General features: G+C 38.7%; 1 protein-coding gene across 2 annotated transcripts in view; it reads left to right on the top strand.

Moving 5' to 3' along the window:
• Positions 1-27,362, top strand: part of SPOCK1 (SPARC (osteonectin), cwcv and kazal like domains proteoglycan 1) — a 269,899-nt gene that overhangs the window by 159,303 nt on the left and 83,234 nt on the right. For both annotated transcript variants that reach the window (XM_051631488.1, XM_051631487.1), the window contains exon 5: positions 18,940-19,072. In XM_051631488.1, the coding sequence (XP_051487448.1) occupies positions 18,940-19,072 (133 nt within the window). The remainder of the gene's footprint in view (positions 1-18,939; positions 19,073-27,362) is intronic.

The raw sequence follows: 27,362 nt of genomic DNA on the forward strand, positions 1-27,362 counted from the left end.
TTTATGTATTTAAGACAATATTTTTGATAGGTTGAATATCACTTTGTAATATTCCTGCTTTTAATATTTCTAATTATACAATTGTAGCAGCATATCAAAATGGACCAGAGTGACTTCTTGGATCATTAAATCCAGTCACTCTGCAGTAGTATCATACAAACTTTTTCATTAGCCCACCAAGTTCTGTCTCAATGAAAATAAGGTTTATTGCCCCCCTACTCCACTTAGCAGAATCCTTAGCATCTCAACCCTTCTGGTTAGAAACCTGCTAGCATCTAGCCTAAATTTATTCAAATTCAGCTAAAACTTCTGGAGTTTTCCTAAATGGTTCCTCAGTATTTATTTGGAAATAATGACCTTCTGTACTTTTAGTAGACTAAGCAAATGCTTCTACTCTTTCTTATAAAAAAGACTTTTCTCTTGACTGCCTCAGTTATTCTTTGTAGCATAGTTTATTGGGCTTGGCATTTCTGCAAAGAAATTAAACCCAAAATTATTACTTTGTCTTCTTGCTATTTAAACCCTTTACACATCTTTAGCTATTATATTCTCTCTGAGCCATTGCTTTTTAGGATTTTAAGCTGTATTTCTTAAATTAATCCTCTCTTTTAAATGCCTGTTCTATCCACACCTTCTTTAAACCTGTTGTTGTCCTGTGAGTCCCAGCAGAATATCTGCAATGTGGACATTGGTATTTCAGGTGGGTTTTCAACTGAGCTTTCTGGAGAACAGTTCTGGCTTTGCTGTAGTTCAGAATTGGGTAGATATATATGCAATTGGCTGCTTCAAGGATTTGTACATAACATTCTACGTTTCTTTCACCCACACTAGAAACTTACAATAGGCAAAATTACTTTTCTCTGAACAAAACATTTTTTATTCTCATGATAAAAGAAGGAGGAAGAGGGAGTTTTAAATAAATACAAGCCATAACTGCCTAAGCACTGCATATAAACTTTGTGTAAAATACAGTGTTCAGAGCTCTTGGGATCGAACCAATAGGAAACCTAAATGTATAATGATGGAAAATGCATGTGTGAAAGTGAATGTGTGAATATTACAGTTGGACTTGATGCTCTGAAAGGTCATTTCCAGGATTAATGATTCTATGAGAAGTTTGTGCAACAGATTCATAGGGAACACAAGCCAGCAGGAAAACACAAAAATATGAAAGATAAAGGACAAAAAGGGTAACACATTGTTTCTTTTTTAAAAGTTTTACTATCTAGTGAGTTATTTTATTGACTCCAGAATTGGTCATATATAAACCTTTTGATACAGTTCTTCCCAACTTGTCAAGAGCTAGCATCCAAAGCCAAGGTAGCATCCAAAGGCTCCTGTTTTCCATGAGGTATCTGGAAGATGGCTGAGTTAAAAGTCCAATCACTGCCTCCATGGCATGTGTCTATTCTTGACTTGGATTTTGAGCTGTTTAGAACATAAGGAACATTGGCTTTTTTGTCGCTTGGAAAGATCTTCTTGCTCACTTTGAAGTGAGCAAGAAATGAAAACAGTAATTGGTGTAAATGTCATCTGCTTGGCAAATGTCAAGAGATTTGCCAAGTAAATATGAACAAATGAATCAAGGTGGGTGGGACTCACTGCCTGTGAGCCTTGTCTTGTAAGAAGACCTTAGGCTTCACATATGGAGTAGCTTTGTAATTCTTGGATTTTCAATGCTTTCTGCTGTTTCAAACAATCTTAACACATCATTATTATCCTATTATTAGAAATCAAACAGGTACATTAAGATGTGGGCTCCTTAGAGGACAGTTCTACAGGCTCCCCACATACCTGTCAGCAGTAACATATGTAACCATTGACCTTCTAGGACACATGAATGTAGTTTTGCCTGCAGCTGTTGGTTGACTTTCTCTGTGACTGCATTAAACCTCACAGGACCTGAAATCTGCAGTCTTTCTGGGTTTACTGCAGCCCAGTAGCTTGAGGATCTATTTCCCAGTTCATGCTCTTTGTATTTTCTATATGCTAAAAATCTTAACCATAGAATTCCTCAAAACAAATTTATGATATTGAATAGGTGTTTGTATTTTTGCTGTTTATCCCTATCTTAAATCTGTTGAGTAATCCAGTGAGTCAGAAATTGATATTTAATGTTTACAAATTACGTCCAATGCTCTGAAAAATATTCTGTATTTCTACAATAATCTGCTTACTGGAGATTCTAAATTTATTGCTGGTTTTTCCTGTAGAAGCCCCAGGACATGAATGTGTTCAGTGGAAAAGTCTTTTTAGTGCTAATAAAAGGCATGCTTTTGTAGGATTATGACTGATGTTTACAGTGAAGGAATTTTATTAAAGCTTTTCTTCAATCTCCAACATCCCAATACTGGAAAAAGTATTAAATGTGCAGCATTTTGAAATCTGCCTTTTGATAAATGGCATTATATATTCCAATTGCAGTGGATATTGTAAACACTACATTTTGAATGAATTTTGCAAATTAGACTTTCAAAAACGTTGCATTTCACTTGGTGCTAGTCAGTTTGTTGCTTTTTACAATTGTGTGTCTTCAATATGACACGGAGTCAACATATATAACTTTTAAACCTACCAAGGAATTATCTTTATTGTTCATAAAACTTTTCTATCTTTTACCATTACACTTGAGAGCTTTTCCAGTTATTGCTTCTAAAGCCTTTCAATAGCAGAGAAAGACATTGATAACAATAGGATAAAATTCTAAGGAGTTGGGCCAGACTCTTCCAGCTCTTGCCTTACATAGTTCACAGCTTTCTGCCCTCTCTGGGAAACTTTGGCTCCTCTAAAGAGAGAAATGGTTTTCTGCAGCTCTGCTGAATTTCCTCCACGTCCTTCATCATTTCAGCCACAAACCTTCACTAGAAAAAATCATGAAGCCATGTCCAAGACCACACTGAGGAATTCATCAGCAAGTATCTTGGCTTTTCTTTTTGACTTAAAGATTGCAGAAAACTTAGGCTGTGAAGAGCTTTGCCACGTAGGTTTGCCAGTTCCCAACTACATTAGCAACAAAGGTATGAGTGACAGCTAATATAAGTTGAAAGAGGTGGTCTTGAGTGTTTTACCCCTTTTACAGCCACACAGTTCCATCTAATGGCACTCTTGAAAGAAGCATAGAAAAGGAGCTCCTTCCATCAATCATTTTCTTATTTGGTGCAAGTTATGTTATTAAAATTAACTTTTAATCTATTACTTCCCACTTCTTTAATATTTCAATTTCTATCATTCTCTTCTCATTAATAAGCTCATGATTGCCTGCTTAGTGCTCTGCCAGAACTCATCAAGAGCTCAACCTACACATTTTCAATTTAGTCATTTTATATCAGATAAATTCCACCAATGAACCACGAGTGACATTATTTATGGACATTAGCCACCAAAGTACAGTCTGTTTAAAGCTCTGTGCATAGACAGTACTAATGATGATTAGAAATCAACCCAAAATATTTTGCTTCTTTCAATATGTCCGTTCAGGTATCACTGTTCCACTTACAAATGAACTATAAAAAACAAAGGCTGTTCCATTAACTTTATAGGCAGGAAGAGTAATGCCTCAGCATACTCATGAAAGATACATTGCTTGCATCTCTAGATTTAAATCAGTCTTATAATATACAGTATTTTCATTCCCATGATCATATTCTGTATCTTAAAAAGCTGAGAGGAAAAAAGCCTTTAAATTTCTGTGTAATGCTTTATACTTCTTATTGGTTAGCCATTTTTAAGAGATGGAAGGAAGGAGACAACATGTCATTGTGTGTTTTAATTACAGTCCATATCACCAAGGCATAAGTCTTGTGTCATCTCCCTAACAACTGGAAGAGGTGATGAGATTTTTGAACATCAAAAGCTAAAAAGGAAAAGAAATAAATGTTCCTTTCTGGTTTGAGCTCTTCCCCTCGTCCTTTCTCCCTTAAATCTGCTGTGAAATTTAGTGCTAAATTCTCAGAGCCAGTAGTCAAAAGATCCAGTTTTTTCTCACACTAAGCCCCTTCAGGGCTCCTCAAATCCAAAAAGAGAATCCCAGAATTTGGCCTGGCGGATTTGATGGTCTAGAGGCTGTGAGCCAGTAGCCCAGGACTTGGTGTTGTTCTCCAACATTCTCCTTCCTCAGCAGGAAAATACTGATTCATTAAAGCTCATCTCATATGTGCCTATAGAGTTGGAAGCCTATGGGGTCATTTTATACTTGAAGGATCCATATTCACCCTTCCCATCTGTACATTCAGTGGTATATCTTTTATCAGGGTCTGTGTATCTTTCTAAGCCACTTAACTGGCTGCAGTGTAGTGCTATCTAAAATATATAAATAAATAGCAAATACATAATGATAGATTCTGTTACATTAATGAGGCGTATTTCCCAGGAAGCAGTTCTACAGAACCGTGCTGTTAAATCTTTGTGGAATATTGAGGGCAGGAAGATTAACAAGTTTTCAAATTAGTTAAGAGAGAATTATCAGGTCTTCATTTTGCTATCAGTTATTGGATTTATGTTCTCTACTTTAACAATGAAGTCCTTAAAGATTCATTGCAAGTAAATACAGAATGTTCAGTGACTGCAGTTTAGAAAGTCAAAATTTCTAGCAGATTCAACAGAGTTACTTCCTACTCTAATTAGTACATTAAAAAAAAAAACACATAACAAACCAACAAACGAACAAAAAAACACCACCTGGTATTGCAGCCAGTTTAAAACTGCCACCTCTGTGAAATTGAATATTGGTGTTACAGTACTTTAAAATGTTCTTGGATTAGCTCTTAACTTTATAGAATTATCTGTATAGTCTTTGTGGTTTCGGTTTGCACTCAAGCTCCCTGCTGAGATTTTTTTTCACACTGAAACATTTTGTGAAAGTGGAAACAGAAATGAGCTTAAAAGGAAAGCAATATTTCAGCTCAAAGTATTGAGGAGGCATGTTCTGGAGTCTTCTGACAAAAATGGTTTTCTTGTCAATTCAACACAACATGTCCTAGGAATCTACCGAATAGTTCTTGACAACAAAGTCTCTCACCTCAGAAATGTGAGTAGGATGGTGAAGAAACCTTGAATGTAGAATATAAAAAGAGAAGTTCTAGCCTTGTGACCTGGATAGAACAATCTTCTGGATCTTCTGAGGAGTGCTTATTGGCTTTTCTTTATTCCTTTCCCTCAAAGTCTGTAGGGTTTATTTTTTTCTCTGGATGTTAATTGGAGAAGAGATTTAGTCTCATCAGCCTGGGTGAGTGCCTTAGTCACCAAGCTATCAAATTGGTGTCTCTCCATGTATGACCCAAAGAAAGAGAGGTATTTCTAACATCTCACCTTTTTAATTGCTGATGTTTGTCGGAATTTGCTTTAAAAGAGGGAAAAACCTCTTTCAAACAAGTAATTCTTGGCAGTAGCATGCCCAGCAACCCATACTCTGCCAAAAGGCAGTTGCTGGTATTCTTGCACCCCTGCACGCCTCGTGTCTCACAAACTGCCTGGCCCAGCCCAATCTCCAGTTGCTCTGTGGTGGCTTCTGGCGATGCTGCATCTTTTGTATTTATCTGTATTGATGCAGCTACTACAGAGAATTGTCATTGGACCATCCACTCTCATACTGTATAAAGTTTAGTGAGAACCCATACGGTCTGCTTATGCTAATTTTGTTATTGTAACTCTGTCACAGCTTTATTATGATAATATCAAGGAAAATGTTACTTAATATGTATGGGAAGTGACAGTTGGGAATTTTGCTTTGCTGATTTAGCCAGCCTCTAGCTTTGATCACCACACAACCCATCTTCTCTTATGAAACAAAACAAACCATTTTAATTGGTTGTTACAGTCAGTGATCATCAACTGTGGAAGACTAATTAACCTTCATAGTAAAGCATAATGCAAGGTTTTTGTTCATTTGAATAATGAGTTAAGAAGTCAAGAAAACAGAATTAGTTAAAAAGAGTTGAAAACATGAATAAAGAATCAAACCTACTCCTCTAGTCTAGCATCCAGTCTCTTGACTTGATCAGAAGACAATTCAACAGATAGAAGTACAGAGAACTTCTCTGTCCTCTGCTTTTTATTTCCTCTTCTTTAGAAATTCTTTCTTTGTACCTTATTGGCATTAAAATTGATGGTCCTTGTTGAATAGAAAGGATATTTTATGGTTTCGTTGTATAAATTAGCCTGCCTGATCTTCATTGCTGTACATTGTTCTGCCAGTATTCTGGTCAGTCATCTAGTTTTAAATCTCTTTCAAGTCCTTTGACAGATTTTTTTAGTCTTAGCTGATCCAGTTTACCTGAAGCCCAACACTGCCAAATTGAATTACACTGCGGTCATTCCTACTTAGCACCTCATCCATAGTTAATTTCTTGAGCCTCTGTGTTTTATCTGTGTATGAATTTTTCATTTGCAACAATATTTTAGCTTAGCAAAGGAAGAGCTCAGAAGCCTGAGACTTTTTTTAATTAGTTCCTTTGTTAGTTCAGAAATTTTGCTTCAGCTGCCTGTGGAACTGAGATTCATCATCCTTTCAGAAACTCATCTTCCAGTTTTTGATGAAACACAATGCGAGCTATTCATTTCATCCTGAGTTTCACCCAGTCCTTGACATCACAGCACCAATATGTTGAGTGCTGAGGTGGAAATCCTGCCCTTTTCCCACCTGAACACAGAAGAGCTCCATCACTGACACCCCAAGATCGTGATTAAGTCTAGACAAATTGTCCCTAGACTGTTAGTTAGAAAACACAAGCTGAAGTTTTAATGTTCCTGACAGTCAGTGGTCTGATTGCTCCAGTTCACCTGACTATAGGGCTCCCTGCCAAATTCTAAAAGGTAGGGAAGAAATGAGATCATTAGAGCATGAATCCAGAGCACAGTTATCAACATATAGAAGAGCCTCACAGCTGCTGTGCTGCAGCCCTCAGAGTGAGACAGAACCAGCCTTTGGCTGCCTTGGTATGTAAGGAAATGGGCTCATGCAGAAGGCATCTCAGAGATGCAAATTACTCTCCAGCTTTGGGAATAAACAAACTCATATTTCGTATTTTCCCTTTACAAACACTTCCTTCCCTCGACAAAAGTATTATTTGCTACTGACCCAGAATTCTGATAGGTCTAAAGGTAAAAATATATTTTGTGTCCTAAACAGTGCACAGACTGAAAATAAGAGAAGAAGAGATTCTAAATGAGCAAAATGTGAGAACGATTGCTCAGGTGATCTGGAATGATTTTAGGAAGAAGATACAGAACATAGCTAAATTAATTATGTATTCTTCTTGGACACAGTGGAAAGCAGAAAAATAATGTCCTATGGCTTGGATCAGGGAAAGGAGGGACATGGCTAAAGAATGAGTCCAGATGATGAATGTGATTATAGGGAAACAGTGACTAAAAATGGAGAAGCTAATGTGAGAAGAATTACTGCATACTTGGTTTTGAGACAGCAAGCTTCTAATGTGGTCAGGATGTTCCTGGGAAGAAATCACAGTAATAGTACAAAGAGATAGAGGTTAAATCAGAGAAGACACCTATAAAGTTTCTTAGGTTTCCAGAGATTCAAGTGTAGAAAGGTAAAAAGGCTCGAATATTACACGTAAAGCACCAAAATGACATTGAGAGACCATCTAGAGGAAATATAATATTAAATAGAATACTTCCTAGGACAGGTGGAAGGAATATTTAAGAGTAGGTGAAGAGATAACTGCTTCTCCAAGGGATCTCATTTTTGAGGTCAAATAAAGTAGAAGAAAGTTTAAGATTCAGGAGGGGAGAAGTGAGAGGAAAAGGAGATTGGCTGGGAGGAGGTCAGAGTAGAGTGGTCAGACTGAGGGAGCAGAATCAAAATTATTAAATACAACAGTGAGTGAGAAAGGGCACTGCAATTTTGTCACAATTTTATAAAATTGTCCTTAAACAAGCCAGCCAGATTTTAAGAAAACAGGGCTGGAGAATAGAGTCACAGATGCCAGTGAGGCAGAAGTAGACAATAGACAGTAGGTCCTGAGAGAATGCAATTGGGAGAGGGGGGAAGTGTGATTCCTAGATTTTCACCAGAGCAGCAAAGAATTGGTCAAAAGAAAGAGTAAGAATAAGATACAAGGAATCAATAGCGAGTAGGAGAAGGATGGTGGAAGAGAAGGGGATTGAAAAAGAAACTGTTGAGGAAATTATCTGTGAGACCAGAGGACTAGAGCTCAGTACACAAGAAAAATATGGTCCAAAAAGCAGCCATTTCTTATGAGTGAGATATCTGGTTAATTCAGGAAGAGTCCAAATGAGTTGGCAGAGGACAGATTGACCCTTGACAGTGCATTAGTCTCTCATAAGTGAAGTCACAAAGGATGAATGGAGACAAAACAGAAGGGTGAGGACACATGTATAGTTGATCACAGCAAGATAAACAAAAGGGAATGTATGCTGAAGTGAAATTCAGGTGGGAAAGAGTGATTGAAAATAAGGTGGTACATAGTCAGACAACATTATCTGCATTAAACTGATTCCTGTTTAATAACTTAGCAGCAAAGTATTTAAATTTATTTAAAGAAAACCTGTAAAACTCCTAGGTAATGTTACATGGTATATCTAAATATATCACTGGTTGAATCTCACTTTTTCACACAGTAAAATATGCTTTTGAAGAAGCTGCTATAAAATACTGAAACTGTCAAAAGTGTAAATGTGTGGCTCCATTGCATTTTAATGGCACCTGGAGGTTCTGTGGGCAGGAGAGCCTATAGAGCTACGTATTTGAAGAAGATGGGAAGAACGGGTGGTTTGCAATGCATGGTTGCTAGGCTTCATGATTCAAGGTCACAGCAAAGTGAAATTTTAATAACTCAGTGGAAGTGACTCATGAAATGTATATCTTACAGTTTCTGCAAGTATGTCGATTGCATTCATCTCCAATTTTTACCTAAAGGTGTTTCACCATGTGCTGTCTCTGGACTGGATCATGTGCATTCAGTCACTACCAGAAATTAATGTGATTATGTAAATTCTGTCCATCAGTTTAGGATCTTCCTGAAGCTCCAGTCACCTCTCATTAAGACATAGCCTGATAGAAGATGGGTAAAGCTCTTGATGGCCTCATTTGAGAAGCTGGGGATGGCATAGATATTAGGAGCTCCATCTCTAGCATCAAATAACCAGACAGACAGCACGGAGTATGCAGAGAAATTCAGCAGAATGTTTAGACATTCATAGTACTGAGCTCTATAAATCAGCAGTGCTGAATAAGCAACAGGAGTATTAGCTTATTTAGATGCTAAAAAGGATGGGATTTTAAAATTACCCAGTTCCTTATAATATTTATAACTGGTTTGGTTAGCATGCATTTCACTAACATTCATTTTATTCTGACACAGCAAACTGCATTCTGATTATTTTTCCAAACCAACCTCGCATACTGGATTTTCACTATATTCTGGAAGTGGCTTTGGGATTGATTTTGTTTCTTTCTGTTGTTTGACAAGTCAATTCTATTCAGAAATCATATTAATTCTTAGGTAATGGATGCTAATTGTAAAAATCCTCAACAGCTTAATCTGCTTTAGCTTTCTTGAGAATTTAATAAGCCTCTCTCATAATAAAATGTGTCAGAAGGGGCAAATATTTTGCTAGCACAGCTTGTAACTGATTGTTTGTACCATGGTAGCAAGTATTCACACAACAGAAGTTCTGTGCAGTCATTTATAAAAGAAACATTTGGTTTAGTGCCTTAAGGGCAAGAGTTATTCCTGTATTTTTTAAAATGCATTTACTTTCCCATCCCTACCAGCAATATGTCAGTTTTTCTGAGGATTGCATGTTATTTGCCTTAGGAAAAGCAAAATCAACATAATGAGGCAGAACTCAGCTGAGCTGTCTAAAGATGCTTGTGTTGGGGGGGGTCTCTGGTTTTCCCCTGCAGTTGCAAAGTGACAATAAGCTTCCTAAACCTTCTTGCTTCAGAAAACAACCTGAACTCACACTTTTTTGGGCAGTAAAGCTTTTGAGAGTGTAGAAGTAAGGAATGTGTTGCATGTGACTGAGCTACTGTCATTGCCAGAATACAAAAAGGCTGGGTTACAAACCATTCTGAAGGACACAGATCTAATAAAGATCCCAGTGTGGGTCTGCCACTTAGGTCAGCACACTAGTTTGTCCCAGCAGTTTCATCCTGCCCAGCAGCAGCTGACTGTCTGCAGAGACATGAGACACTGGGGCTTTGATGGTGTTGAACTTGACAGATCCCCACATTTGGCCAAGAGTGAGGGTGGCTTTAAATCTCATCTGTCCACAGCTCCTGGGAAATTCGTCCTCCTGCTGGAACTTTCTGGTGTAACTAAGTGCTGCCAAGAAATGTGCTGTGATTTTTAGCCTTGCTAAGTAATTTGCACCCTTCTGTTTGCACAGCTACTCAACCACATGGTAACTAGAAATGTGAGCTGTAGCAGGGCAATGGTGGGAAATGGCTGCTCTGCCAGGTTTGGGGAAAAAATTTGGAGCTGTCCAATTGCAAGAAAACAGGGCATAGTGAGTGAGGATCAGCTTTGCTTCCTAAACAAATGTGACAGCTCAGATTAAACTCACATGCCATCAGCAATTCAGCTTCCTTGGAGATCTTAGCAAGCTCCATCAGCAGGAGGAGGCAGACCTGATCAATACAATATTTTAAGATGAAATAATCACAGCCTGGGCAGAGAAAAGGTACCTTCATCCTCTTAAAAAGTGTTCCTTTCTGGTAACAGGGGAAAAAAATCACATAGGCTGTCATAGGAGGAAGGAAAGCAAACTGATGCCAACAAAAGTATTAAATTAAATTAGCTGTGCACTTCACCTTTAAGCACCCTGTGCCAAGTTCCAGCATCTCAGACAGCATGCAAAATCCAGGGCTCAGAAGTGGCTGCTGAAGATTACTACAAGCTGAGGAGTGGTAGAGAAGATTTCAGCTTTAATTATGAACTTCCTGCTATCTCTCCTCCTCCTTTGAAATTCAAGGCACTGCATTTTATTTTTACATAGTTGGATGTCTGAGATTCTTTTTAATGTTAGTAGAAAAGTAACGATGAAAAGGAAAACAATTCTCTTATGAAAATTCATGAGAACAGGCAGAGTTTAGAAGTTGTGTTATTTATTCAGGAGAGAGTAATGACTTTTAAATACATTGGGATTGTATGTTTGTGTGAATGTTTTTGTTTGGTTCTTTCCTTTGTGTACCTTGGCAGCTTTCATATCTGTGCAGCTGGAACGTGTGTAGTAGGTCTAAAAGTTGCAAATAATTAAGAATTTTGATTCAAAAGTAAATTGTGTGTAAGTACAATAATCTGATATCTAAGAATTTAAGGGGAACTTTCAAACACCATTTTTATGTATTTATGCATGGAAAGGTGGACATTCCTGTGCTTCTCTAGCAGCCTTAATAACAAGCTTAGCATTTTTAATTCAGGAATAAGTAAAGCCAGGTACTAACATCTCCAAAGGATGCTTGTACTGAGAGATCCTGATACTGTGCAGAGCAAGTTGTCTTAGCAGCTGAACAGCATCCATATTTAAATGTCACTTTACAGGTGTTTTGACACAGCCCTTGCTGTTGTTTTGCCCTGTCCAAGCAGCTGCACTCAGGAGTTCTCTGACTCAGTACTGCTGGGTCTCAGAAGCTGCCTGCAGCAGTTGTATCAAATCAGTCAAGCAGACTACAATTTTTCTGACCCTGTAGGTCCTCAGAATCTATGTCAGCTTTTCTAAATCCTCTGTTCCTCTAAAACACATAAGAAAATAAAAAGTAAAAAGATGCTTTCATGTTGCAGAACCTATAACCTTGAACACCCTGGGCCCCAAGACTCTTTATTCTCTTTCAAGAGGTGGTGGATAGTTGAACCTGGTAGGAACCATGTAAGAATCTTCAGGGCATTTTCCCTGCAAATATGTCAGGGTTTTTTTTGCAACACATATTGCTATACCTAAACTTTCATCCTTCCCTCTATCTAGCTGACAAATTCCTCCTGCTACGTTGTTTCCCCCATGCCTTCTTACTCTTGATAAGAAATATAGGCTTGTCTTTTCCTCTTGCCTTGGAAATACCTATTATTCATTGCATTGGAATGACACCTGAACCACTTTCACCTCAAAAGTCAGGATTGTCCTTTTCCCTCTTCCCTATTTTTTCATTTCCAGCTCCATCTTCTGAATACAGCCTGTTCTCTGAGTGTGGTCGTGTGGCTACTGGTGCTCTCCAGCAATGGACAGATTTAATTGCCAATATATTCTTATCGATCTCATTGCTTGAAAGAACAGCAAGCACCTGGAGTATCCATTTACTGGGGGAAAGGGTTTGAACATGCCTCGTTCTGCCAGAAAGGTCCCCAGTCACCATCAGGTCCCATTAAGAATCTCAGCACATCTACCAAAGCCTTGTATTTCTTATGGCTCTTTTAAGCCAGATCTGTCGAGAAGCAGATATGATGGCAGCAAGAGAAAGTAATCAACAGCCTTAGCACAATCAGATAGTTGAAATTATTTCTTTGAATAAAAAAATCAAAGAAAGTGGCAGTGTACAAGTCCAACGGGATGATGCTAAATTGCAGGGCAGCTCTACATGTTATTATTCTTTCTATGTGAAGGTGCAAATTCCAGTTAGAAAAATTACCCTAGTTATATATCTGTTCTCATTTTAGAGGGTTTGTTTTAAATAAAGAGTCTGTGTCTCATTCAAAAGCTTAGTATTCTTTTTATTCCAAGGTAATATGCATGGACTGTTTTCTTCACATATCTTGACTGGTAGTGCTCAGGGTCTACACAGCTCTTGTGAAAAATATGAAAGGTTGTAGAAATGAGGCCAGTCTCCTAGCTCTCATAAACAGAATACAAAAATGATACCAAGAAAGAAGAAAGCATTGCCATTTATACTGGCAAATTTTAGTTCAGTCGTTCTCTTCCTCAAGAACAAGAGAAACAGCTCATGCAAGGGAAAGACAGAAGCAGCCAGGCACTGTTGGATTTGTCGTTAGTGTGATAAGCTTCCTTCAGGGAAACAAGAACAAACTGTGCACAAGACTTAGAGAAGGTACAGACAGTACATTATAAACTCTTTCCACAGTGAATTGTTCCAGTTTCAAGAAACCATTTCAGTTTGCACTGTCAGAGCTTCTTGCACCTCCTCAGGAAGCACAAATACTTGCTGTCTGCCTTGGTGCACTGAACTTTTTAGTTGCATTTCAATAGGACTTGATTGATAATTAGTTGTATGGGACATATGGTATTTTGGCTTGATATGAGATTTAGAAAGTAAGCAAGCTGGATTAATTTAACTCTCATCTTGAGGAATGTCTCCATCTGGCAGTAACTGAAAACTAATGCACACAACTCGCAGTCACCTGAAGACAAGGTTATCTGGAGAATCCCTCAGCAGCTGGGCCCACCTATGGAGGTCTGACTCCAACCTGCTTTCCAGGGAACCTGCAAACCCCGAGGATGGTGAGATAGCTTTTGCTGCATGAAAGAGGTCTCTAGAAGGGGGCTTTCAGACTTCTGGCTTTAGAGGAAAGGAAATATGAGCAAGAGTTTCTGTTCTTGTAGCACTTTACATGTCAAGGCACCTGCAGAGCCCCAACCTTGGACCAACACTTGCAGCCTGAGATAAACAGGCACAACACCATTTAGACCTCCAGTGACAATGAATGTCATTAAACGTTCAGTCAAGCCAATTCATCTCCATGAAATAATTTGGTTTTGTCAAGGTAGTATTTTGTAGTTAAGACTTTTTTTATCAAAAGAATTCCTGACCAGCTCAATACTATTCAGATAGGTCCTAAAGTTAGATATTTTATTTTAGGCAGCAGAAAAGCAAAGAGTTGAGTGTTGCAAGTAATTTGCAACATGTATTGAACCGAATTCTACGCTTCTGTAATGTCACTGAAATGGTGACTTCCAGAACAAGAAGAGACAGTACCAAGCTCTCTATTTTCTTTACCTGACACTCACAGTTAGAAGAAATTGTGTAACTTGTTTGTTGGGTTTTTTGTTGAGAAACTTTCTGCTGTTATTTGTAGCAGACCTTTGAAAAGTCAGCCGACAAAAACTCCTTTGGGTAAAGAAGTGTCTTTTTCTTGTCCAATCAAATTACTAAATAGGTTCTAAAGTCCTAAGGAGGAACTTCTACTTCCTGCCTCCTTCCTCCTAAACCTTTGGTAGGATTTGGAAACAGCCTGCTGACTTGTAGTCAAAGGAGCCTGATTTGTAATTGCCCTAAAACCATCAATGCTTCATCTGCTACTTTACTGTAAGTACATTTGGGAATAACTAGTCTGCAAGAGAAGTAACATATTCTTAATGTAAATTTGCTTCTGGATGAGAAGTCCGGATGCTAGTGCATGTTATATCTTTACTAATAATAAAGTTCATTTACAGCTTCAATTGAATTTGCACTTGGATGATCAAATATAAGTACATAAAAGCCCAGAATTATTTTTGCTTATAAAATCTATTGATATTTTGGCTGTTTTGAGGTCGCAGTGATAAGACAAATAATAACTGAAACAAAGATAGTTTATATAATTTGCCATTTTAAATTACATTATAATTTCTCAATTGTTTTTTCTGAGTTACAGTCATTATCTTTTGTAGCAATATTACCCAACTTATTAAAATACAATATGTCCACGTTTTCTAAAAAAGCTGTGGTCTCAAAATTGAACACTGATACTCCTGATTTGCACATTCTGTACCAAATTTACAAGGTCCTGTTTTTAATTTCTCATCTTTATAGACCACCTAATCATACTGTACCGTATTCACCACAGCTTCACCTAGGGATTCCATCAACAAGAGAAATCAGCTGCAGAGCAGAAGCTAAAACATTGTCTTCTCAATAAGTAAATTAATTAAAATATATTGATTAGTTCAGTAAATGTAAGAAAATGAACTTTGTGCAATGCTTTGGAAGCATTGGTTGGAACTCAGCTTATCCATTTCACAGCCACTCTCACTCCCTATGCTGTGGTTGTGATGCTCTTTGCTGAAACCCTCCAGGTTGCATCTGAAAAGATAAATTATTGCCTTTTTTAAAATACTCCTTTAAAATTTCTATTTCTCCAAGAGTATTTCAAGGCAAATAAAAATGAAATTATTCATATTTCTAGGACCTGTGTAAAATTGAGAGAGCATTGTTACAAGCACAGATGCAGACATCCCTAAATCACAGCCCATGTCATCCACTCAGGGACTTGGTCAAGAATTAAGGTTGTGAAATTTTGAGGGCAAAAATCAAAGCTGACTCCTGTGTTTGAAGCCTTGGGTTTGGCAAGGTTTTGCTGAGTGAAAGGCAGAGTTCATCTCCCCAACAGAGCATCTCAGGGCCAAGAGCCACTCTGCCAGCCAGGACCAGCCAAGCCCCAGCCAGGGAAGAGGTTGGTGATCATGTCTCTGGGGCTGCCAGCTGGGCCAAGGGCACCAGCTGTGCTCATCAGCTCTGCTGGGGCTGAGCTGCTGGTTCCCTGGGACACACCTGAAACCTTTAAATGCTGGGTGGAGTCACTTCTCCTTTTCCACAGCTAAGGCTTAGTGCTCTGAGGACCTGGGTTGAGGTGAAGGTCTTTGTGGCTCTAGGACAGACTGTGCCTCGTGGCTGCCCAGAGCCACCATGTATGGTCTTGCTGCCTGGCTGATGGTATCTGGAAACCCTCCTGCATCTTCCCTTTCTCTCTGCAAGCAAAACAGATGCAGTCTCCCTGTGTTTTCACAGTATGTGGTAAGTGGTGTCTGTGTAAAGAGTAATGAAGTTGAGTCAGGGTATGTTCTCCCTGGGTTGAAGCATGAATGTTTTGAACCACTAGAATTTCTTCGTATGTAAAAATGTTCAGAGGCTGAATTCTGTGCAGCTTCACTGCTCCTTAGATCTTCTGCCTCCTGGTGCATTGGTTCACCAGTCTGAAAAGCCAAAGCAGGTAGGGTTTGCCTGTCAGTCCAATGCTGCAGTGAGACATTAAATGTCTATTTACTTCTGGGGTATTGAAAATACTCGGCCCTCTTGTCCTTATAAAAGTGACAGACTTTTCCCCCAGTGGGGAGCTTCTGGTTTGTTCTTTCTGCACAGTTGTTATTTTCTACTGATTTGTAGGAGATCCTTTCAACTCTGAGTCTTAAAGCAGGATTAAAGTTGGTTAAGTTGTCAGGAAAATAAAACAAACAAACAAGGACTAATTTGCTTTGGCCTGGCTTTCTCCTGGCATATTTATTCTAAAACAAGATGATTAGCATAGCAAAACATGTTCCCAGTTTGTGAATGTGCACTTCCATTGAGAAGGGATTTGCAGGCTGGCTGCTCATGGCAGCCAATATTCTGGTCTGGGTTTTAATATGTTTGTTTGGATGTTTGATGTGTTGTTCAGGGTTATAGGATTGAAAAGCTTCCAAAAGTCTTATCCAGCCTCTCAAAATATCACTCCAGAAAAATACTTTATTACTTTGTAAAAAAGATATGTTCTCCCTAGAAAACAGGTGCTTACAGATATTTTTGATGGGGGTGCAGGATCTGGGTATCCAGTTAAAACCTTTAGTTATTGCTTGCTTAGCCAAGTGGACAAAAACTATTTTTGACTTGCTGCAAATACAGTGACATTTTGAGCTATGGCTTCTGACAAAACTGTAGCTTGAAAATAATATATTAAATTTTGAAACCCCAGATGTTTCATACAATCAAAATGGCTGCTGTGCTGCCAATTACCTCACACCTGTGATTGCTGCAGGTTACTTGCCTCCTTACAAATGTGACATAAAGTGCTGCTGAAATGGTTAACTAATCATTTTTAAAAGAAGAAAAATGCTTTGAGATGTAGTCCACTGTGAATTCTTCCTGTTATTAAATATCACCATCTTTGAGAGAATAGATTTCCTCTTGTTATCAAAAGAAGATTCTAAAGATGAATGTGAGGGGAGGAAGGGAATAATGCTTCCCCCAGTGTCTGCAGGTGTGATGCTGCAAATGAAGCCCAGGTGAAACCACTCCAGTTCCTGGCCAAAGGGAGGCTCTGCCTTCACACCCAAGTCTGCTCTTGGCTTCAAAGCAGCTGCAGCAGGAGCAGAGCTCAGGCCCAAGGCTGTGCCTCTTTTTTTTTTTTTTATGCTTAATATAGTCATGGAAAAGGCCATGAGGCTTGATCAGCTGTTGAAATAACTGGAAATGTATAAATCAAATCCTTTATTTATTATTTTAACTGAGGATGGGTGAGTGGAAAATATTAGCCCCAGAAGAATCTTCCAGTAGAAACTGGCTTTGCAATATGAATCTCAAAAGCTCCCAGGCAGGGCTTGTGTGTTTCTTGGAGTGCAGGGCCACAAGTAAAGTGAACAAGGGAATTTTCTTGTCAAGTTGAGAAGACAAAAGAAATGCCTGTTATCAAAATGGTTCGAGAAAATAAGATAATCATTAAGTTTTGGTAGCAAAGCACTGTTGGAGTCAAGGAGGCTGCTGAAAAGTCAGTTATTCTGGAAAACCTAAATAAATGGTTTGTACAGCCCCAGCACATCTGCAAAGGTCTGTTTGGGGGTTCAGAGCCAGGAAACCCCTCTTTTGTAGCAGTCGGTTCGGGTTTAATGGGAACTCTGCAAGGCAGAATGCATCTGAGAGAGGGAAAGCTGCTCTGTACATTAACAGAACTTCAAAATAACAAGGGAATTTAGTCTTAAATATTCCGCTTCTATTTTCATAGTTTATGATATCATGATTGGATTCCTTCTGTGGACACAAGCTTCTTAATAGTACTATTCATCACTGGGACAAAGGTTAGACTTGAAAAAAACTGAGATGAAAGAATAGAACTTTTATTATTCTAGCAGCTGAATGTGTCATTACATCAGAGTGAGTATTGTGAAGCAAATTGCAAGCTGTAGTGAAATTGCTTTAAAAAATATCTGTATATATTTTTCTAAAACTGTGATAAAGTCATTCAGTGGCACATTGAAATGTGTTCCTAGCTGAATGGTTATATCTTTTTTCACTGTGGATGAGAACAGATGGCAGTTATTTTTCTTACAGTCTCCAGCAAAGCTGATGCTATGCCTTGCCTTCCCTTGTAAATGCTTTCAAGTGAAAGACAAGTACACGTGGCCAAAAGGAATCTGCACTGTAACAGTGACTTGTGGTTTCCAAAGCAAACTTTTAATCAGCTTCCAACAGCAGGCTTGGGGGGCGTGGGGGTAATTGCTTCATGTCAGTCAAGTAGTTCATTATGGCAGAGAAATGAGCTATTAATCGGAAACAATTGTACATGCTTTGCAAGAAGTTTTTGGAGCAGATGTCTTTCCATAGACAGTTTTAATGTGATAATTGTTTAGTCCATTACTTGAGGACAACACTCCCATGGCACAAACACATTTGTGGATTTGGAGGGGTTTTGTGTCACTTTATGGCACTCCTGGAGGGACTGTGGGTGATCTGAGACTAATGGCTGTTCAATAGCTGGAGTGTGTCAGGAGGGCTATTGCACCCACAGTCACCAAGTTATTTGGCAATTTTAGAGATTTTTAGAACTGTGCTATAAATCACAATGTTTTCCAAAGGATTTTGTTTTAAGATTGTCCCACCTGTAACAGTAACCTGGCAACTTGGAGCAGGCCTGGTGAAAATGTCTCTGGATACAACCTGACGTAGCAAGACTTGCCTCCTTCCCGGCAAGGACTGTGTAGGTGAACAAAATGCCAGAGTCTTAAGTGAAGCCATTTGTAGTTAAAGCCAAGATGAAGCTGCCAAGTATTGTACATTTAAGACTGCATATCAATTTATGGTCTTTTAGATTGCCTGTTGCAACGTGCCATATTACGGAAGTGTTGCTGGGAACTATATTTAATTTTCTTGCTTTAATACCATGTTGAATAGCCAGCTTTGCCTTATTCAAAGAAGCTTTCACACCTCTGTTTTATACAAGCATGTTAAAAAAACACAAAAAAACCCCAACAAGCCTGAATTTGGTGTCTCTTATTTTACAGCCTTCGACAAAAGAAAGGGACCTTGGCCCAGAAGCACTGGACTGCACCAGCTAACATAGTAAAATGCAAACCTTGCCCTGTGACCCATGCCAGCCCCATCTGTGGATCTGATGGACACACATATGCTACCAAGGTAAGTTCTGCTTGTGATCTGAAACCCCATCAGACGTGGCCATCCAGGCTGCAGTGTGAAGATGAGGTATCTTTCATTAAATTACCATTTACTTTAGTTCTTAGTCTATTTCTGTGTAAAAAAAAAAATGCTGCTAAGTGTAGGTTTTTTACATGTATGCCAAAAAGCCAATCAGGATCACAGAATGACAAATCAGAATCTTATGGTTTTCATGGTTCATGTTTCCCTAAATAGCTCATTCTTTATAATGAAGTAAAACACTTTCAGTATTGATGATGCAACAGAAGAAAATTCATTTCATCAGGTTGATTTGTTTGGACAAGGGGATTTTGGGATAGTTGTCATTTTAAACCTTGATTTCCAAATAGTAAAATAACTTGGCAGTGTCATTGTTCTGTGATTATTTTTCTATTCTTAATTTTTAGTGGTTGTTCCCAGGCTGCATGGGTAATGTGCTACATTTCATTTAAGCCACAATTGCAATATGCTTGTGGCCAGATGCAGCATACATGGTACCATAAAAAAGTTCCCATAACCCAGTGGGAATAAATTGGCTCACTGTTTTACTGAAAATATGATCACCTTAGGGCCTGACTCCATAAAAGAAACTGGCTTGACAGCCATTCAGCAGTCAGATACATGTTCCATAACAGCACTTCAGGCACTGGAAGTCAAGTTTAGGGAATACTCCTAAGGTTTTCTTCTCTTTCCAAATGCAGGATGAGGCTTGACAGCCACTAAAACTATCCTTTAGAAACAAAAATAATCTCCGAAAAAAATCCAGGAAAACAAAGTGAACAGAAGGAAAAAATTCCTTGCTGTGATGTAATAACAATGATACTGCAGCTACATTATCTTCTCAGCTGGACATCTTGAATGGTTAATCCATTAATGGACAAAAATATCAAAATGCTGACATGGCTAATTCATGTAAGCCTCTCTTCTCTGAAGGGCTTGCAAGGCCAAAGGAGCAAAGTGGCAAAATCTCTCATCCTTGTGCACACAGGCTGCAGAAAAGAGGCTCCAAGTTACCAGTTAAACGAGCTACTCAATTCTCTCTAGGAGCATGTAATACAGTAATTTAGCACTGATACTTGGGATTGAAATTGGACTCACTCTGAAAACAAAGTTCTTTCTCTGACCCCTTGAGAGTATTGGTGTATGAATATAAATATATAGGGATATATATAAATGTTGAGATTTAGGTTAGACTTCAGGAAGAAATTCTTTAATGTGAGGGTGACAAGACACTGGCCCAGGCTGCCCAGGGAAGTTGCTGCCCCATCCCTGAAGTGTTCAAGGGCAGGATGGATGAGGCTTGAAGCAGGCTGGTCCAGTGGGAGGTGTCCCTGCCTGTGCAGGGGGGTTGGATCTAGATGAGCTTTAAGGTCTCTTCCAACCCAAACCATTCTATGGTAGAAGATACTTTGTATTGAATAGCTTTCATTGCATATTCAGTCATCCTACTGAACTAACTTGTGTGTCTTGCCTTAGTGGATTCTTTTTTTTTTTTACTTCATACATTTTTTTATCATAAGATCCAAATGATTTTCTTCAGAAAATCTGCCAATGTTATAAATTCACCAAACTATTGTGACTACAATGTAAGCCTGACAGCTGTAATGAGGACATCAAACAATTCTGGTTGCTGACATACTTGTGTACCAAAGACACACCTCCCAGAAGTTGCCTCTGTTTGAGTGGTTTTGTTTCTTTAAAGGAGGTTTTTGGAAGTTATATTCTGAAGCAACTTTGTCCTATCTTCACTGTGTGATCAACTGTGAATTGCTCCTCTCCTGGCAATTGAAAATTGCAGCATCTAGTTGGTCTCAAGTACAGCAACTTCTTTTCCACAGATTTTGCCCACGTTCCCCACTGCTGCCTGGGAAGGTGGGGTTTGGTTTCACTGCTTTCTGAGTATTGTTCCACAGGAACAATTGTTGGTCACACTGCATGCTTGTAATTGCTTTGCCTAGATATTTTTTTTGATTGAAGGCTCATCCAGTGCCATGCTGATTGGTAGTCCCTCTGTAGCAGTTAGTCCTAGCAAGAGGATACATGTCTGCTTAATGTTCACACAATATCAGGAGATGTTTATAGCAGTGCTATTATTTTTTGCTATACACAGTACATTGTAGAGCTGCAAGTGTATTATTACAGTAATCTGTGGATTTTTTTTTTCCAAATAAGAAGTTTTGGTAAATGAGGTGAAAATACTTTAGGCAGAGCATTAAAGCTAAATGGTATATTTTATTGACCTAACAAATAAGATTTTTATGTTCAGTAGTGATCATGGGTTTCTCATATCTTTTATGAACAGAATACAACTGCTTTCCTCAAACTCACCATGAGTTTTCACTAGATAATGTGATCCCTCTTTCTTGCCCTTAAGCTACTAAAATAAAAGCTCTTTGGTAATATTCTTCCATGTGCAGTGCCTTTGGCAAGTATTATTTCTGGCACTGCAGTGCTGGCTTCTTCCAGTATTGGCTGTGAAAATGCAAAGAGGTGAACATTTGAGTGTGGGCAAATACCAGGTTGCTTTGGGCTTCTGTGTGTTCATGTCTGGCTCTGCCTCAGCTGCTTTGTGAACACGTCAGGACAGCTGGGCTCATGAAAGGATTCTTGCTAAGCTTGGAAACAAAAGACGGAGAGTAGCCACTACATTTTGGGATGGAAGAGTGTTCTGAAACCGTGTATTTGCCAACAAGTCCCATAGGCAGGCAGGTGGGATGCACATCCACATCCACAACAGCCTCAACAGTCCCAACTCCCTCAGATGTTTGCCCCTTCCTGCCAATGTAGCAGGGGCTTAGGCAGGAGACAGGGCCTGGGCTTCTGGTTGATGGCCTGGCAGAGCAGCATCAAAGCATTTCAGTAGTGACTGGGGGCTGCCAGTCAACGCCATCAGCAATGTTTGTAGCAGGGATTGCTCTGCTTGTGCTTTGAACTCTTAGCTGAAGCAAAACCAAATGAACAGGAAGGAAATGCTGCTGCAGGAGTGTGGCTGGCGGATAAAATGCAGCTGGAACTTTGGTGTCAGTAAACGCAGGGTAATTCACATTAAGAGAAAATAACCCAGCTCTCGTTTAGCTGCTTCATCTTGCAATAATTCTGACTGCTTCTTGGAAGACATTGTATGATCACTACCAGGCAAAAATGCAAATTAAGAGTTAAAAAAAAGGAATTGATAACAAGTATGAAACAGGATTATATTTATCTGTAAATGCCTAGACTTCTCATTGCTTTCAGTTATCATCACTTCATCTCAAAGTTGACACGGCAGAAATAGGAAATGCTCAGAGAAGGGCAGTAATGGCTCTCAGAGGGGTGGAATCTGCAAAGAAGCACAGAATTAACTAGAACACTAGAGTGTTTTTATGTGACATCATGACTAATACTGTAAAGAAATGTTGTACTTCATAAAATGAGATCTAATGAAATTATATATCGGTATGTTCAAAACCAAGACAGTATTTTTTTTTAGCTCAATTCAAATGGTGACATTCACTGCAGCACACTATTTTGCAGGCCAAAAATTTATATAAATTTGTATCATTTATATAAACCCATGGAGAATGGATCCACTGCAGGCTGGTAAACCTCTAGCACACTGAGTCTCTAAGCCAGTGGTTACCAGGAGCTGGGATGATTGGTGTAGTTCAGCAGGACTGATCTGTTCTGTTCCTTCTTTTACTCCTTTGTAGTTTTCGTACTTTTAAAGAGTCTACAACTTGGCAAAATACTAGGCTGTGGTTCTTGGATTCTTATGCAAAAGTGGAGGAATCCATATCTAGATAAGGCAAGCTGATAATGGAGCTAACACATTCTGCTTCATCAAAGCACTGCTCTTTAAGGAGCACGTTGTACCTTTTCCATTTCAACTTTGACTTGGATTGAATTTTTTTTTTAAACAGGTCTTAAGTATTCCCTGAATCATTGCTTGGCATTTTAAGTTTCTACCCTTCAAATTGTAATTTCAGACCTTTAAGCAAAATTAAGGCTGCAGACCTTGATCTGAAATGATGCTCAACAGAGGAATGTGGAGGACTTTGATTTGTTCCCTTTTTATGAACATTTAAAAAAAATCTTTCAGGTTTCTATTCCAGGAAAGTAACACAAAATACATTTTCATTTGTTCTTTTAAATGATACCTTAGTCATTGCTGACTGGATAATAAAATCTTCCTTTCATAAAGGCTGTGTGGTGAAATAGCAAAAGCATTATCGTCTTGCTGCTTTGCACTGCTTAATCCTCAGACTGTTATGCTCTTTGTTCTAGTGCTTTCTGTGGAGATTGCTTTTAGAAAGAAAGCATTTTGCTTATGTTAATTATAGAGCTGGTGATTCTGGGAACTGACTGTACCCATCCACCTCGGTTATAAGGAATCGGGATTATCTGAAGACAGCAAAGGAAACGTTAATGGGCCAGCAGAGAAATGAGCTACGTGATGTATTCTGAAGGACCATTACTGTGGTGTGGTTTTGTGCCTGGATGTCTTTAGGGAAGCTCAGTAGCTTGATACTGTGGTTTAAAAAGGAGTGACACAGAATCATGGATCCTTGCTCAGGTTAACATATTGGTTAAGGACAGGTCTTTTTTGGGCTCGCGTTATTTTGTTATAATTCTGGAAACCTTAGAAACTTTTTCACCCTTTTCTGTTAACTTTGAATTCCATGGGCTTTGGGCTTTGCACTGAATATCTAGTTACTGCTTGAAACGTGGATATTTTGAAATGCAGGCACTCCCATATTCTAAAACTCTGTACAGAGAAATTGGTGTTTTCTCGGTATGTAGCTGGATTCAGTACTCTACAATACAAAGCACTTCCACAGTAGGTGCAGTCAGAGTTTCCAAAGCTCTTTCAAGTACAAATGAATGAATCTTGTGAGGTAAGGAGGCCCTGTAAAGACTGCTATGTGATTAGTTAATGTTTTTGTTAAAAACACATCAAGAAAAATAACTCTGTAATTGTCAGTTTTACAGAAAGTTTAATTAAGCTAGTTAATAAAGCAATTACCTGAACATGATGATGACTGCATTTAACTAATCAGAATATAAAAATAAGGATAATCTTAAATTACAATGCATACCACCTCAATGACTAATGGTCCCTTCAAAGATGGCAAGGTACATTAGTATAATTATTATGCTTCTTAATTAGGTACATTGTTGCTCTGCAAATTTTAATTAAGTCATTGCAAACTAATTAAGCCCATGATCATGTCTCTTTTTGTTTGGAAATGGAAAAATCGCTTCCTGTTGTCATAACATTAGGTAACAAATTTGATGTTAAGGAGTGTGCAAGAGAAATAATTTGAAACTGCAGAAAAACTAATGACCAAAATAACAAGGCACTATTAGTTAAATGTGTGTGTTGTGCCTGTTTTCAAAAGCACGACTAACATAATAATACTTGTAAAGTGTCAGTGGTCCGGGTTTTCATCATCACCTGGGTCACCTCTCCTCTGGGCTGGGGGTGCTGTTACCCAGCTATGGTTTTGCAGTTTTCCCTGTCTGTGGATTGTACAACGGATGGCTCAGCCCCTGATGGAAAGACAGAGGGAGGGCAAAAAAAGGAAAGACAGGAAAAGTCAAGGTAGGATGCGGTTATAGAAATCCATGGAGAAAGAAAATTAAGGCAGCTTTGTGTGTTTGCTTGTTACTACTTTCAAAAGCTATGTGAGGCTGTTACTGCATAATCAAGTCATAATTAATAAACCTTGTCTCTCAGAAGGCAAAGGACAGAGAGCTCTGTACTGTGCCTACTGCAACTGCTGTTTATTTGGTTTGAAGCACGAGGTGAGCAAAGTTATTTGAAGTGTTGTTTGTCCTAAAGACATCTTGTCATTTGTATTTTTTGGGTTTTTTCTCAACATGGTCTCAAGGAATAAGCAGATATTCAGGAATAAGGTAGATATCTCTTCTTGTCACCTTGTAATCCATGCCAGCATCTTAAGATAGTTCGTGTCTAAGGGGCATTTGATGTTCTCTGGCCTGTGGTGTAGTTCTAGAGGTGTCCTACATAGAGACAGGAGTTGGACTCGATGATCCTGATGGGTCCCTTCCAACTCACAATATTCTATGATTCTCTTTTGGTCGATTAATGTATTTGAAAAATGGCTTTTGTCTCCTGTGTTCTTACCAGTTCTACCTCTCAGGTGTGGTTTGGCCACAAAAAAACCCCAACAGTCCAGAATGGAGAGACCTGGGCTTTTTCCTGCTTGGGGTAACCTTTGCTGAACACAGAAGAGCTGGGAAGCATGACTTGCAGACACTGTTCAAAGAACTGTGCCATTCAGCAAATGCCTGAGCTTCTCTCAAATCCTGTTTAGCTTTATGTTGAATCAGAGAAGCTTTTGCTTTTCAGTGGTGTCAGATAGGAAATCCAAAATCACAAACAATTCTCTACCAATTTTATATTCTAACTGAGGAAAATAAGGCCTGCGTATGCAGTGATCTGTGCATCAGGGCTGCTTCTGCCACAGCTTCCCAGCTAAACCCCATAAGTACATGCCTACATGTTTGAGAGATTTTTCATCTGGCATACTATGAATTGTGAGAACAGCTAAAGTAGAGGCTTCTGCAGTGAATCAATAGACAGAGAAAAAAAGCAAAGAGCTCTGGGCAGTTTTTAGAGTAAGGGCTGTTTTGTCATATTGCAACATTTGAGGTTTTATGAATTGATGAGAAATTGCTGTGGCTCAAGACCTCATGTCTCTAGAACTCTTAATAACTAGACCTGCCTTTTGATAGTGCAGCCCCTCATGTTTACATGTCACCAGATGACCCCCCCCTCCAGCCCCCTTTTGCCCCCTTTCAGCCCCTTCCCCCCCCCTTCCCCCCTACCCCCCCCCAAAAAAAAAAAAGTGAAGAGGGAGTGAGGGCTGGTGTGTGAGGGTGAGTTGTGTGTAAAACACTCTTTACCAAGGTATGATCAAACAACAACGAGCATTTTGGGATTTTGCTACAGCAATTTGTAGCATGGAAAAATAATTTAACCTAAATTCTTGTTTCTTTCTATCTTTGAAGTCTTGTGGGTTTTTTGTTTTGTTTTCTAAAAGCAAAGGGACACAGGCTTTCCTTACACAGCAAAGATTAATGCTGAAGGACAACTCATTGCAGTAAGGGTTTGCTCCCTATGCCTTTTTGATTTATCCACATATGCTTTTTTTCATAGGGATGAAATAAAGTTTGGAATGTCATTGATTTTTCTCCATCCCATTGACAAGCTTTTACAGTGTTGAAGTGTTTTTATTTAGGCATGCAGGTAACCATTGCCAGTGATTAGAAGTCTGAATATGCAAAGTTCCTACTGTTGGCTGCTCAGTATTCCAAAAACTCAGGAAAGCAACCTTTTTTTAGGGAGTGTTTTCAAATATATATGCTGAAGTCTTACTGAATTAAGTGAGATTGCATCTCATTGACATCTTGAAAAATGAAGTTATGTGCCCATCTTTAGGCTGGAAGCTGCAAGCCTATCAACTGTATTTAACACAGTCAATGAACATCATGGTTTGTTCTCTAGATCACTCCAAAAGGGTGTTGGGTTTTGGGTATTTTTGGGTTGTGGTTTTTTTTTTCCTAGTATTGGTAGTTCTGTGGCTGAAAATTTATTTTTTAATTCTTATAATCACATTTCATTAGACTTACAAAAAGTGTTTGTTGATGAAACAATAACCAGCCATGACATGTTTGGGCATGTTACCCCAAAGATGAGCCCATTAGATGCTGCTAGAAGAGAAGTGTAACTTGAGGTTTTTTTCTTCTCACATGTGGAAGTATCCAGCACTGAATGACAGAGTAACAGAAGACAATGTACTTTTATTAATAATTACAGGAGATGCACAGGAAGAAAGAAGAAGCAGTGAGCAGACTGTGCCTTGTGTACTTTGAATTACTGTGTCAGTAATGATGGATAGAGCAAACAATAAAATTTGACCTGTCACATTATGCTCATGAGGCTATAAGCCTTAAGGCATTTGTAATTGGCTTCAGCCAGCAATGTTAATGAAGTTGAATTGGAAAATTAGATTATTTGAATGATACGTACTGTTTTACATTTTTAGTATTCAAAAGAAAAGACTAGAAACTCAAAAGGACTGAAGCCGCAAGGCTTGCTCTTCATAAACTCTCTTGTCCCTTTATAATAGAGTAGGCAAAGGAATAGCTTTTAGATAACAGTTTTGTACTGTGTAGAATAAGAGTTATTTGAAATCACTCTGAGGCCTAGTTTTTAAACACTGTGTGGGAGGCACATAGTTTCCATTAACAATAATGGAATTTATGT

Source organism: Apus apus, chromosome 13, assembly GCF_020740795.1.
Source record: "Apus apus isolate bApuApu2 chromosome 13, bApuApu2.pri.cur, whole genome shotgun sequence".
Lineage (NCBI taxonomy): Eukaryota > Metazoa > Chordata > Aves > Apodiformes > Apodidae > Apus > Apus apus.